Here is a 15,064-nt window from a genome sequence, read left to right as displayed (position 1 = left end):
CCTTGGTAAGTTACTTGCTAGGAAAAACGCTGATAGACTCGTGCTTTCCTTAATTTTTTTAAAAAAGAGATGATTTTTTATTGCCATCTCACCCAGAAACTGAGTGCTAGCTTTCTCTGACTTTAAGCAAACTTTTCTTATAAATTATAGTTGCTATTTGCAGAAGATCATCAGGTTGGGAGCATTACAGCAGGTAATGCTAGGCCTGTTGTTTATAATTTACATAAACCACCTACCAATTTTAGATCAATGATGTGGTACGTTGTGGATCGTGATTTATGAGGAATATACTTAAATGGTGTTTGTGCAAGCTGACTTGGCTTTTCTTTATTTAATGGTGATGGGAAATGTCTCAGCCTCACCACTAAGCACCCAGTTTAATTATTTGCTGTCTAGCATCCCACTTGAAAGGGCAACTACACACGGATGTTTTGTCATCGACCTGAATGCCAACTTCTCATGCGAGTCTCTTCCAAGCTACGCCATAAATTTCAGGATTCGTAACTAGTGAGGTGCTTTTGGTGCAACTCACTCAGCATGTATGTACTGTGATTGTAGTATTTTCATTGGTTTTTCTGAACAACTCATAAACTTGCTTTCAACAAACAGTAATGTCACTGATTATAAAAATGTAATCAGTGACATTACTGCTTGCTGGAGTGTCATTACAGTGGGTAGTAATAGTATTGCAGTAACTGTATTATTTTCTAGTTATGAGTAACATAATTCATTACTTTATTGAAAAAGCACAAAAATGACGCACACATTCTGAACATTACAACGGATACAAGGCATCCTATATTAAAATACAATAATAATCATTGCACTGACTTAGATGGCACGTAATGCTTCACTTTACGGTATCATTGGTTTCTTGGTCTTAGTTTTCGACAATGACTTTACAATGTCATGGCCGTGCGCATTAAATTCTAAATGCAAAATTTGAAATAAAAAGAAACATTTTTTTTAATGTCTGAGTGTTTACTAAGCCTGCTTTCTTGCAAAGCAAGGAAAATGCTGCTGAGTTATTAATTTTGATGTAACAATGAGATGGTGGGAGTTTGTCTTCCTGGCTTTCTTCCATTACCATTGTTCTGTCGAAATAAACACTGCATTAGATCGCGGTAAAGGGGGCATTGAAAAAAGCTACCCCTGTGAATATGAAAATGGCAGTGTTTAGTTTCACCTTCTTGTCTAAGTGCTCACATGTGCAGAAGTTCAAGGGAATGGTGACATCATCTGTTTTGCCCATCTTAATTTCTGTGGTGCTGCCTTATGATTCTGTGGTTCAATAAATTGACACTTTCTGCACATAATTCGCGCTTATGAATTCGGTAACAGACACGGTAAATGCGCCATCAGAGCCAAGGTGTCTTTGTTGGAGTAGGAGTAGGGCCATGAAAAGGATGTCCTACACACTTATCACAACCGCTTTGACGCTGCTTTAAACCTGTCGAAGAATGTCGACTCATATCCTACTGATAATGCTGTGTTGGAGTAATAGACATGTTTTTCTGCACTTCTGAAGAGCTCCTGTTCGTATCTGGGGCCTGACGCACGGCATTGGTACGGGCCGATAACTGTGCTGGATAAGAGAAATGGAACAATGGACAAAAAATATGGATAAAGTGGGTGTACTGCTTGGCTTTTGCGGCCCCCAACTTGTGAAAGGGCAGCCCTGCTGAAACTTCTGTTCATCAGAAAACCACTGATTTTGCCACAGTAATTATCACAAGTGCAGCACTATGATAAGAAAGAACACAAAGCAGGTTGACAAACTTCTATCACGAAGAACAGTTTGGGATCGGGCATTGGCTCCCAGCTGCTAAAAGGTCAGCTCTGCTAAAACTTCTTTTTCTGTAGATTTGACTGCAGTAATAGTAAAAAATGTAATAGGGACTGCAGTAATCAACACAAGTGAAGCATTGTGATAGGAAAGAATGCAAGCAATTTGATGTGCTATACTTTTGTTGAGTGCATTGGTGATAAATTGTTTTATTCTTTCTACTATTTAAGTTTGATGAGCTTTTATCATGAGCAGTTTGAGATTGGGCAAACACATGATAGGGGTATGGTGAAAAAAAACTTTCCCTGTGCCTTTGTGTTCTCCCAAACTTTTTTTTTTCATGGTTGAAGGTATGGCATAAAACTAGCACCTCATTTCTTTTTCTCTTTTATCTGTTAGAAACACCTTAGCACAGTAATGTAGATTTGGCTAATGCAGCTGGGCTTAACACAGTAATGTACCACCATTGTTGCATGCTCACATGACATTGTATGGTGGCACCAGTTCAGCGGCTCGAAATCTTTTCTCTAAAGCTTAATGCTGGATGTTTTTCTGCCAAGTTGTTGTTTTAAAAAGCAGTGGCAGAGAGTATGGACAAGGAAAAAAAAAACATTTGTCAACATATTTTTTCTGCATAATAGCAAAAACAGGTAAAAAAAATGCTTCTGGGTGTAGATGAGGAAGAACAAAAGAATGGAACTTATTTGTGAAACCCTGGGACCACTGTAGTTATTTTCTTTTGTGCTTTCTCATGGCTGGATTGAGCAGGGGTGGATCAAGATTAGTGCTGCTCAAGTACTCTAAAACTTTTGTTTGCAAGGAACTGAACAAGTGTAAAAAAGGGTTTGTTATAAGTGACTAGAGCTCTGTCGCTGCCCTACGCACAAGCCGCTTAGGCTTATGTGGGGTATGAATATCTGTAAAATTATATGTGGAAAAGATGAAATAAAGATTATTATTATTATTATTATTATTATTATTATTATTATTATTATTATTTAAAAACTTTGTCACAACGTTTTGTATCAACAATTTGTCACAACTTTTTGTCCCCCCCTTTTGTTGCTACACTATTTGTCACTACATTTTGCCGCAACATTTTTTCACATTGTTTTGTCGATACCAGAGCCGTGTATACAGAGAGTTTGGTCAATCGGAGGCGCGGGCAGATGCAGGGCATACACCAGATGCAGCAAGTGGGCTTGACATGCTTTCTTGGCCAACCAGAAGCCTAAAAGGATTCCCTGGTGGTAATAGCGAGAAACTGTTTTAATCAACGGTATATGTTCGTACATAGTTTTATTAAGTGCGTAAGTGTGAAGTGTAGTAACCCTTTGTGGTTGAAAATAGAGTGCACGTAATGGTTCGATCATGATCATGCAGAAAGATGTAAGAAACAAATGCGGCCGCTCAAATCTGTTTTGCTCGGACGGCAGATTCTCGACGCTTGGCTTACGGTTTATGTCGATCGTTCCACTAGTCACACTCTTCCACCATGATTTTGGATGACCGTGATTGAAACATCACGTACGCCATATTTTCAGTTACCGAGAGTTACTCCGACGCACCTATCAAGTTTGTTTCTCGCAACCACTGCCAGGGTATTATTTCCGGCATCTGGTTGGCCACAATCGAATTTGTGAAGACGCCCTAGAACACGCCCAGCCCACTTTCGGCCAAAGGTGCCTCCTCATTTGTCTTTTTTAGGCGTTTTTTGTGTACTCACGTCCTCATCCGCCAAATAGGCATATCCGGTATGGGCGGCAAAAAAAATAAAAAAATAAAACGTGTCAACCTGCAAATTGTAAAAAATAGTGGGGAGTCAAAACGAGAATGTGGGACAGTTACGCTTATATTCTAAACGCTATCTATTGGCGTGGCAATGACAAAACAAGGCATTCACCCATACCGGAAGTGACGACAACTCAAGATGGCAATGCCCTTGTGAAAAAGGTCTATGCTTCCCAAGGAATGGCCAAACTCTCTACATATACGGCTCTGGTTGATACCACCCACAGTTTTTTGAAAACCGAGTTTGAAATTGCAGTTTTTAAGGCTTTGGGAAGGTGAAATTTTAAACAATCCTTTGAAAACTCTTCGATTTCAAAACTTTGATGTTTTGCCAGGACCTTAAGACGTTGCAATCATGTGTCATGTGGCCGAGCTAATTCTCTTAGCTAACAATCATGTGTCCATCTTTCTCTTTGCAGGGGATTCATTTTGTATTCTTCCCATTAGTCCCTGCTAGCTTTGCGCATCGTTTGTTCAGATAGTAACATTTTGAAAGCTACTTTTTTAGTTAAGGCCATCGAACAGTCATTTTCTGCGTTTCTGCCTGCTTCCATGAACATAATTTACGCATTATTCCCTTTATTCTGAAATGATTCACCACTCTAGAACAATAGGTGTAGCTCTTCGGCAGATTGTAATGTTTTGAGGTCTACATTTTGAATTAAGTTAATTGAATATGTCATTTTTATCTTCGGTTGTTTTGTATGCATTTATCAAAATAATTCACCACTCCACAACAATAGGGGTAGTTCTTTCTTGTACAGATTGTAACAGTGTAAGGTCTCTGTTTTTAATTAGTTGAGTAGGTCATTTTTATCCTCAGTTGTTTTGTATGCATTCATCAAAAAATTCACATTATTCACTTCTCCCTGAAATAATTGCACCGTTTGAGCAATGTTTGTACAGATTAACATTTTAAGGTCTACATTTTGAATAAGTCAATTAAATTTCATTTTTATTTCTGATTGTTTTGTCTGTATCCAGCCAAATCATTCTCACACTATTCACTCCAATGAGAAATGAATCGTTGCTCTAGAACACTAGTTTTTGTCACTGCCACGTCAGAAAATATACTTGAATATGTTATTTTAGGGTTTTTCATCTCTGGACCCTCCCATCATTTTTAGGCTGCTTGCATATTTGTGCAGAAACGGGATCCCTCAAAACATAAAATTCAAGCCACATGTTTTCTTAATATTCATAATTTCGAAGAAGTTATCTTAGGCTGATTGTGTTTACAAATACATAAAGAAAAGTTTAGTCGTGTTACATTACTGGTGAACATTCGAGCAGCAATTGGTTTGCACGAAGCCGCGGGCGGTTGGAGCTACACGCTCACTGGACCAATCAGCTGCCTTTCTTCCATCACCTGCCCCTGCTGTCTGCACGTGGGTATAAGCGGAAGCATGATCCCATGGTGAAAGACTATGCACGACTGGTCCAATGCGCATGTGGCATCCATTGCACTGTCAGTTTACTTGTGGATGTGGTATAACAGCGTGGGGGCTTTTCAATTCACTCTCCCTCACATCAGATCGGGTCGCCCCCTAGCTAAGGGAAAGGGTGACGGAACTGGTGGGGCGTGGCCTCCGATATCTTATGTGCGCTGGCCGTTCTCCTCGGGCCATTGCATTTGTCGGTAGAGGCTGTTACTGTGGGGCGCTTGGTGGTGCTTGCAACTTAAATCAAACAATACAAAGAAATGGCCACGAATTATTGTAATCACCATTATCGTCGGTCTACGGAACTCGGGAGTAGCTTGAAACGGGGTCCCCACCTCTCGCCGCAATGCGCAGACCTTTGGCAGCAGAGAAAAAAATCAGAAATTTGAAGGTCCACATTTTCAGAGCGCAAAAGGTGTAGAACAAATGTCCCTGCACGTAAGTGGAGTTAAAAAAAACTGTTTTCATGCGCAAGGAAAAAAAAAAAATTCTATGCTTGTCTCATCAACCCAGACAGTATCCCCACAGGACAAGTATCGATTCACATTAGAATAATGGATAGTTGGGCGAGTTGGTGGGAACTCGTTGTGTCATATTCACGTTATGCTGCCATAAAATGAAGCATCGTCTTCGTGTGCCTTGCTAACAACATTCGTCAGTTAATAGTGTGCCCTTATCCCGTGTGTTTCTTCTTCGTCTCTGTTTTCGTGTTCTTGCGCCATTCCCACGATGAATCAAGATTTGCACTAAATCTCGCATTCTGAGGTGTCATCCAGCGAAACAGTGCAAAGACCGGAATAGCAAATAAAAATTATGAATCCAACAGAGATCGACCTTTTTTTATTCTGATGATGAGATCAGTGAAAATGAAAGCTTCATGCCACGAGCTCACACTTGACAGCATGCTTTGAGACGAGTTCCGTTTCCGTTTCTGGTTGGCTTATGAGTGCCAAATGCAGAGCTCTAGAGACCTGGCTCAGCTCACTTTTTCTGCCGGACAGCCGAGCGTTTGGACAGGCCAGAGCAGAGTGCGGGAAATATCTGAGGCCGTGAGTGGAGTCTGGTAAAAGTGAGACTTCCCCTCGAGGACGTTAATGTTTGAGCCTTCCAAGTATTTTTTGTGATTGCTTCTTTTCTTGTATTTTATTTGGTACACAACATTTGTGCTGTATCTGGCCCATACTTGTCACCATGCTGTGCTCTCGTATGGGATCAGGCTGGCTACTCGTTGAAAACAAAAATTAAGTATGCCTATTTCTGGGGCTTGTGCTTTGTGTGGTTCTTGCACAGTGTGCTTCATTGATGACAGATATCACCACAAATAACAGAATGTTGAAAATGATGGCAGGGGACCCTTTAAGTAACTCTGAAAAGCCTCAAATTTTTTAAAAGTGATTCTGAGAACCCTTGGTTTTTTGCTCTTAGTCGGTGCTCATTCTTACGAGGTGCCCCCGCCTCCGACGCGCCGAGGTTCTATTTTGTCCTCCGGGGTGCAAAGTGTCGGGTTCAAACTCTGGGCGGCGACCTCCCCGGGCATTCCTTGGGGTGCGCTCGTAGCCTCAGTTGCTTTGCGACGTAAAGCCCCAATCATTCCGTCTTCAACCCCCGCTTTGGTCTTCTCTGTTGCAGCCCTCGGCGTGGCGCAAGGTGCGCAATGTGGTCCACTGGTCCCCTTTTGTCCAGACCTACCGAAAGTACAAGTACCCCTGGATACAGCTTGCTGGACATCAAGGTGATGACCCTCTCGGTTTGGTTTTTTTTTGTCTTTGTTTGAGTGAAGTCGGGGTACTGCTGTCTTCCAAGACTGTGTAATGTCCGAGACTGCAAGATATGCTTTATCCAAAAATGTCCCTGCATGCCACAGACAATTGCTTATTTTATTTGTTTCCCCTTTAAACTTCATAGCCATGCTTCATGTAACTGACATTATGGTTTCTTTTCTTCAAATTTTATTGTCTTGTATTTAGAGTTCTATGTTTTCAAAGTTAATTTTTCGCTCGAAATTCATTAGAGTTTATTTTTTTTTGTTAGATTCTCAATTCTCCGAAATTCTGAGCTTAATTCTTTTTTGTTCCCAATTTTTCAAAATGAAAATAAATTGTGTCCCGACAAAAACATGCTGTAAATTCATAAGAACTCGCCAGTATTGAAAGATATTTCTGCAGCCAGCTGCATTTGGCATTGGCACTCTTGCGACTGGCGGCTAACTGTCCCACAACACATCTTGCAAGAAAATGTGACTTCACTAAACGTCAGTACCTTGAAATAGCCAAACTCCTGGACGTATTCGTTAGGACGCATAAAAGCCTTCAGCTTCCTTTCCCCCTTCCATGAAACCTACAGGTTCACACTTTCTACTGTTATAAAAACAGAGCCTTTCCTCCCCCTCAAGGGGTGTCCAAACAGTATACTTTAGAACGCACGAGGCGACACTTCTCCGCCTTACGAAGTGAAAGTCGAAGTCCGGCAGTCCGTCTTCTGTTCGGACATGCACCGGGCAAACATTGCGGCTTTCCTCCTTGCCTCCTCCGCTTTTTTGCGACGTCGTGTGCCACCTGCGAGCGGTGTGCCTGTTGCCTGTCCATCTCTTCTGCCGCACCCTTGTATCGTTCCCTTTCCCGTTTTCGGGACCTTTTGGCTGTCGGCCTCGAGCAATTGACTGACAGTCAACAGAACATGTGGGTGGCTGTCCGGACCCACGTGATGAGCATGCTCTGGGCCCGCGTGAAGGACACGTGTGGACCTTGGCAAAGAAAATCTCCCCCCCCCCCCCCCCCCCCCCCCCCCCCTCCACCACAACAATAAAAACGGAGCACCGCAGTTCTAATGGCGGAGAAGTGTCTCTTCACGCATTCTTGAGGTGACCTGTTTGGAGAGCCCTTAGGCACACTAGCAGTATGGTCCAAACAGGAAACCGGAACAGTGGCTTTTTTTCGTGACCCAGAATTATATTGTCTGTCATACTTACGAACCTTGACGATATCAAGAAGAAACTCCCTTTAGTAATCTCAAATAATGTAGTCTCCCTTCAACAATCTAAAATAAAAAAAAATATAAATAAAATAAAATGTTTTTTAGGAACGTTAATTTTGTGCTTTGATAAACTTTGTTTGTAAGATGCTACATTTTTGCTTTTGATTTTGCCAGAGTGACCTCGAAAGTGTTGTTTTTTCTTTTTATGATTCTAAATTGACAATAATTTTATCAGCGAGTTTATCAGAGTTTTTGTTTTATTTATCTGGAAAAACCTGAACCTTACTTGCAGCAGACATTGTGCCTTTTCGATCAAAGTTTGCGATCGTGTATCTTTATGCCTGACATCATGCTTTTTTTTTTTCTTGAAAATGTGTAGTCATATCTTATTTCAAATTGGGTGCTTGAACAAAGTGGGCGCTTCCGCGGTATTTCACGGTATGCTTTTTTTTTTCTTAAGATTTTTTGTTGTGTATCTTATACCTGACATTAAGCCTTTTTCATTAAGTTTTGTAGTCATGTATCTATACCTGACATTGCACTTCTTCTTATTTTTTTTTTTTAAATATGTACATTTATATTTTATGGTGACATTTTTTTTTCTTCAAATTTTGTAATATTTTTATAGCTTTCATTATGACATAAAACCGAGAATTGCTAAAGCTTAGAGAGGCATGACATTTTAATGTAACTGTTACTGGAAAAGGGATACCGCAACAAACATTTAGTGCTTCTCTCTTGGCTTACGTGCTGCTTATTGTGTAGCGTCAACTCGACGACATCTGTTTCGAACGATAACGCAAAGACACATCCCTATAGTTGAAGCAACTACGTTAGAGACACTTCCTGTTGAATCTAAGGTAGTGTGAATTGCAGCTGTTAAATTTGCACGTAAGGTATCGCGAGCATTCTGTTTTGTTCCCTAGATTTGACTTTGATACTTAAATATTCTTGCTGTTTTTAACTCTCAGTTTGTTTTAGGACATGCAAAACCTTTCTCACATCCTACGGTGGATACTTCCGTGAAATAGAAAAGAAGCTGAGTACACAGAAAGTTTGGAGTCTGCATTTCAGTCATTTGTATGGGTCATGCCCAACAACTCGCAAGTTACGTGAGCTGCGGAAAAAAAGACTGCGGTGAGAGTACATACCTCTGGCCTTGGAGGCGGCGTGAATGTCTTAAAACCAAACGGCACTTCGTCATTTCCCTGTTTTGCAATGCCGGAAAGCAACTCTTTCTCTGGCGGGGTTATGAGTGACATGGCGATTCCTAAGAATATTTGACCAAGTTTCTTTCTAACAAACCTTTCCGGAAAGTTTGACCGGGTTTCTTTCTAATGGACCTTTCCGGAAAATCCCAGGAGACCTTGCAACGAGGGAAATTGTGGGGCTGTTTGGATGTGCGCTCGTGCCGGCCTGAACGCTCGTATATCCTGGTAGAGGCACGATCCATTCTTTCTTATCATTAGGAGCTTGGAACACAAAAATATAAAGCGAACGTAAAAGAAGGTCATCACATACTTTGTTTTGCTTTCCTGCTGCCTTCTCTGCGTTCTGAAATTGCGACCTGTTAAACCAACGTCACCTTCGTCTTCGCTTCTTAAATTATTTCACGTGCCGTACATCTGGAAGTCGCAATGCGTGAAGCAGACGCTGGGGGCACCACATATTTCCGGAAACATCTTGAGTTTTGCTCTGTGGTTCTCTGTGAACCGGGGTACTCTCTCAGACACCAATAGCGCATAAATTACAGGGATGAAACAAAAGAGGAAAAGTATGCTGCCAAACAATGCGGCATTTGTCGTTGCACTACCACCCGTCTAATCCCTTGTCATTTTTGCTCCGTTTCTTTTCAACTTTTGTTGGTCGCCGTCGTGCAGATACGGTGGTGATTACACATTTGAAGCCACCCGCCTAGATGCGAAACCGTGCACACCCTGGGAGGTGTTACTATTTGTTTTGTCCTTGGCAAACCATAAACATTATGTTAGCACAGTGTTTCTCTTTTCTGGGGCTATTTATAGGTTTGCAATTGGGCTCTTCGTGCTGATGATGCTTGCAAAATGGTGGCTTCGCATGTCTGCTGTTCTGGAGGTAGTGGCGATTGGAGCCTGCCTCTTCCAATCCAAACCTGTAACGCTTCTGAGAATTGAATTCAGAGGATGAGAGCTTACCATCCCTCGGGGAAGCTCTGTAGAGTGACTCCGGTTCGGAATCTGAGACCGCCGCAATATCGCGCAAGCGGACACGCTAAAGTAGAAGAAAGGAGACAACTTTTTTGCTGATGCTTCTAAACCAGAACAGCTTGCAAGTACTGTATGTGCTCTTGTTGGATAATTAAGAAAAACCTGGACACTGGCCCTTTCTTTATACATACATTCCTTTGGAAACAGAACCCGACCGCAGGGAAACATTTTCTGGAAAAAAAAGCTCTACCGTTAGAGGGTTCATTGGTCATTGTCAACTAGCTTAAGTCTGAACTTCATTTGGAGGCATTGGAAAGGATTGGATAGAAGCTTGCTATTAAAAATACACTGCACTCCCCAATCCTTTTTTATTTATTTTTTTATGTTTTTGGATAGAACGTGTAGCACACAAAAGATTAAAAAAAAAAAAAAAAATATTCTGTGCAATATTTACATTGTGAGACTGGATTTCCAAAGCTTGCTTCTTTTTCGGGGTTGTCGTCTCGAAACTAAAGCGCAGTGCGGAACCACTCCTAACCCAAAACGAGTCTTGCGTCATAATTATAAAAAATATTGTTTTTTTCGAGGTTAGTTCATTATGTATCATCGAGCCACTTAAAATTAAATGCTTCTGGGAGTTCAGGGCTCTTTAAGAAATCAGTAAAGCATTTGACAGGGTGTCTGCCAAAAAGGAAGACCAGAGAATCATCAGGGAATTTGGCAGGTCTGGAAAAATCTGGATTTCTACCGCAAACAGCGTGGGTCAAAAAAACTGAGCTTCCTCTCCTCTGAGCGACGGCAAGGGATGTATGTATTGTGTGACACACATTGCAGGCAACTCGGTCGGCGTGCCGAAGCAAATCTCTGCCCTGAACCTAACGGAAACCTGAAGATCCAACCTGATTTGCCCCCTCTCGAAACGCACGCACCTAAAACGAGAGCTCGCCTTGTGAGCTTCCCCACTCACCCTCAAAGGGACACTGAAGTAGATTCTGAGATCATCCTTTTGTAGTGACAACTCAATCTAGATGCTCTAAGCATCCCAACAAACCAGAAATCACAATCGTGCGTAGCTTATTTCTTTGTTAAAAGCGTGTCCAAGGATCACAACACTCCCTTTTTGGGAAGAATTTTCTTCAGATGTGAAGTGGTTGACAAAGGGCGCATGTCGGCGAGTTGCAAGCGATGGCTTACCCGCAGAGAAAAAGAGGAGTCTTATCCGATTGTGTACCTATCAGACTCTCTTTGAAACAAGTTATAATAAAATCATTCGGAATCTGCTTGTATTGTAGGGCTTTCATTGGTCCACAGAATGTAGTCCGCAAGAAAAAAGAGTCCAGATGTTTTTCTATTGCCCTGAGATGAACAGGCAGTTTTGTATTATAGGACTTGGTACATGTGAAAACTAACACCTTTTAAACAATGTAAGATCAAAAACGACCTTTTTCAAAAATAACTTCAGTGCCCCTTTAAAGACTGGTTTTACAGGCTGTGCACAGCGTGGTGGTTTAGTGCATTTCTGTTGCTTGGGCGAAAACATCTCGTGTTTGAACCGGTGAAGCCGGCAGATATCGGGTCCTATATCAAAACGTCGTCATGTTGTCCTTTTTTTTTTTTTTTTCCTTTTGTTGCTTCTTTTTCTTCTCTCGCGTTCTTATAAGTGTGACAGATACGCCGGCATCTTCACGGAAATGCCGCACTTCATGCACGCAGCGTCTCCTCGGGGGTCGTTAGGGGATTTGGATAAAACAGTCGGGGAATACCTGGACGAGTCGGGGAATTCGGAAATGCGATCTTGGCAGATGCCCTGATGCGAGCTTTGCTTTCTTTTTTGCAGGCAACTTCCGTTCGGGAACGCAAGGCACGATCCTAAAGAAGCTGTGTGGCAAGGAGGAGTCGTGCCTGAAGCAGCTCATGAGGGACTCGTGGCTCAGGGAATACGTGCCAGAGTTCAAGGGGAGGGTCGACATGGACGACGGCTCAGGTGAGTGTGGGCAGCGTTTTCTCGAGCCATTGGCGAAGAAGCCTCAAACGTACAGACACCTGTATTCACCGTCTCCGACTAACTAGCATTGTTTTAACGTAAGAAGTGAGTCTAAGTAGTCGCGAGCTAAACGAAGAATGAGCGACTAAAAGGCAGCTAGGTCCTGTGCTATTCATGAGCGCGAAGCAAGCGGGAGATTTTTCATAGTCGGTGACAGTTCAAGAGTTCGGGGGAACCTCCTCCCACCCTTTCCCTTTTTAACACAGGTCTGCTAATGACCTCTTTAGCAAAGGTCTGCTCTGCAAGCTTCTTCCGAACTCTTAACCTGCCATCAACTGCATACATTCGGGAGTAACGAACGTAAAAGTATAAGTCACGCATCTGCCTTAACTAGTGCTACTGTGTGGACTGGGATTTTATCGCATCAAAATAACATTTAAATATTTATTAAGGAAAAAGAAATGTCATCATGATGAAAGCCTGATCGTCCAAGGCAAAGTTTTACTAAGAAAAAGTAAAAATTCCGAGGAAGCACTTTTTATGAGTTGTAAATGCAAAAGCATGAATGTCATTCTTCCGCTCCCTTAGTCCGTCAGCGGCGTGCTTGCGTGTACGACCAAGTCTCGCTATTGCCGAGGTAGCAGCCAGTGGCCGAGTGCGCACTCTTGTGAAGTGGCCACGCCGCACTGAGCTCGGCCGTGCAGCCTCTTCGCAGTTTGCTTGTGTGGGCTCTGCGGCCAGGCCTGCAACTCCTACCGACTGCTGGGCTGCTGCGTGTGCTGCGGCGCCATGGAAAGGGCTTCTCTGGTGGCGTCCCTTGGAACTACGCTGCGCGACATCCAATGGGAGCCTCGTTCCTTGAAACTATGACGCGCACAAGCCAATGGGAGCCTATTCATCAGATTTCTGCTAGAGACGACATCGGGACAGGGGAAGGTGCCGTCTGGCGCGGCTTCAAAAGCTGATGATGTCGGTTCTCTCCATGGGGCATAAATCGTGCAAGGGAGACATTTCGGAAGCCAAAAGCCTCAGTTGGACCCGCGAAGAGCCGCACGAGGCTCGCTAGTTGTAGTTCGCCTACCCCCGGTCTTCCGCAGGATGCTTACCGTTCTCTCTTGGGACGTACCGTCTCATTTTTCTGCCCGTTTAGCCTTCCCTGGGTGTTTTCGTCGAGCTTTCTCGTTGGCCCCCGCAGTGTACCTGGAGCTTCAGGACCTGCTGGCCGGCTTCCAGTGCCCCTGCGTGATGGACGTCAAAGTGGGGCTGCGCACCTATCTCGAGGAGGAGCTAGCCAAGGCCAGGGAAAAGCCCAAGCTGCGGAAGGTAAGCTCCACCACAGCCATTCATGGCTTCGCTTCGCCGGTTGACGAGTTAACCCAAAGCATCCTTGACGACAAGGCTGTGGTGCTGGATGTTCTGCGCCCCCTGTTGGAGTTCGGTGCACGGTACAGATTGGATGCGAGGGCTGTGTCGGCTTTCGACTGGGGCTCGAACCCTCGGCGGTTGAATGCGAGTCTGAGCCAGAAGTTGACACACACTCGTGCTCAATTTGTGTGCCACGCCGATCTTTGGTAGGGGGCGTAAAAAAGACACCACTACTGTCTCGTTGCATTGGACACTGCTTCTCAAACTTTGCGTTACTGTGGAGCCCCATTGAGTATGTTCATACATGTTGCACATACATCGAGGAACTTTCATCGCTGTAATCTGGAAAAAGTTTAGCTCATCGGCGTGGCTTAATTTAAGTCGCGTTTATTGTTTGTGACGCTCTAAGGTTGAGTCTTGACAAAGCTGCCTTGCAGTGGAAAGCAGAAATGGCGACGCGTATCTCGGCACTCGCTTCGAGAAAGCCCATAGTAAAAATGTACTCAACTTGAAACTGGCAAGAACATGACGGGACTCGTGGAACCTCTATTATAACTGCAAGGATGTTCAGTCCGGCGATTTAAACCTCTCCGGTGCCTTACATGTCCCCGGTGGAGCGATCTCCGAATCAGTGCGGACCCCCACCAATGTCACTGCAGCCCTAGGGTCCGCCGACCCTAGTTTCAAAACTCCCAATCTAGGAGTAGTTGGTTAAATCACTAAAAACCCTACTACGTTCCTCGCCAATTTCAGAAAGTGTTGCAAACACGACATTATGCCTTCTCAGTGTGCTCCTGAGCAGTGTTGTGATCCTGCCCACTCTGGAGTTGGAATGATTCCGGAATCATTCAGTGCTTTCGCGACCCTCGGATGGAATGGGAATGGAGTTAGTGCCTTTTTGCCCATAGTGCAGAAGGAATGGAATGGGCTCCTTTCTTCAGCTATGTGCCCACTGCTATCTGGCACAACGCTAGCACATGGTCAGAGTGGCTCTTGAGACAGCACCATTGCATTTAAGGTGACCGGCAGCTTGATACTATTGACAGCGATTTTGTGTTCTTGCCGTAGTGCATGGAGATTTGGGGCAGGTATGTGTGGCGACGCTTCTAGCAGCACACTAGCGGTGTTGTTGCGCAGGTATTCAAAGCAGACTGCAAGGTGGCTTTTTCTTGCGCCACACAGGAACTAGACGTTTTTAAGAAGCGTGCCTCTGACAGTGTTTGCAGATTGTTATTTGTAAGAGGTATTAGGATTCTTACCATGACTTTATGTTCGATTGCACAGTCAATGTTTGCAGTTCCCCTAAGCGCTTTGCGCAAACGTTGCTCGGCTTAGTGGAATCGGTGCTTTGGGGGCGCATTTTGCATAGTTTTTTAGTCATCTATGTGTTTGATAATGTCAGCTTTATGCTGCTTTTGCCGCCGCACCGTATGGATTTCAAGAGCCGTTTTTCACGGCTAGGAATTAAACGAAACAGTTCAGCCACTCCAGGAGTGGGAAGGAAAAAGGCCAGTGTCTCCATTCCCGTCGGTTGAAA

General features: G+C 43.6%; 1 protein-coding gene across 4 annotated transcripts in view; it reads left to right on the top strand.

The window, feature by feature from the left end:
• The window catches only part of LOC8042288 (inositol-trisphosphate 3-kinase A), a 114,826-nt gene that overhangs the window by 86,532 nt on the left and 13,230 nt on the right, over positions 1 to 15,064 (top strand). For all 4 annotated transcript variants that reach the window (XM_040505279.2, XM_029971475.4, XM_029971474.4 and 1 more), the window contains exons 2-4: positions 6,649 to 6,751; positions 12,016 to 12,162; positions 13,358 to 13,485. In XM_040505279.2, coding sequence (XP_040361213.1) covers positions 6,649 to 6,751; positions 12,016 to 12,162; positions 13,358 to 13,485 — 378 coding nt within the window. The remainder of the gene's footprint in view (positions 1 to 6,648; positions 6,752 to 12,015; positions 12,163 to 13,357; positions 13,486 to 15,064) is intronic.

The sequence above is a fragment of the Ixodes scapularis genome, unplaced genomic scaffold (genome assembly GCF_016920785.2).
Source record: "Ixodes scapularis isolate PalLabHiFi unplaced genomic scaffold, ASM1692078v2 PGA_scaffold10__122_contigs__length_95168666, whole genome shotgun sequence".
NCBI classification, from domain to species: Eukaryota; Metazoa; Arthropoda; class Arachnida; order Ixodida; family Ixodidae; genus Ixodes; species Ixodes scapularis.
The sequence above is the reverse complement of the archived record's forward strand: the minus strand, read 5'-3'. Positions and strand labels throughout refer to the sequence as shown.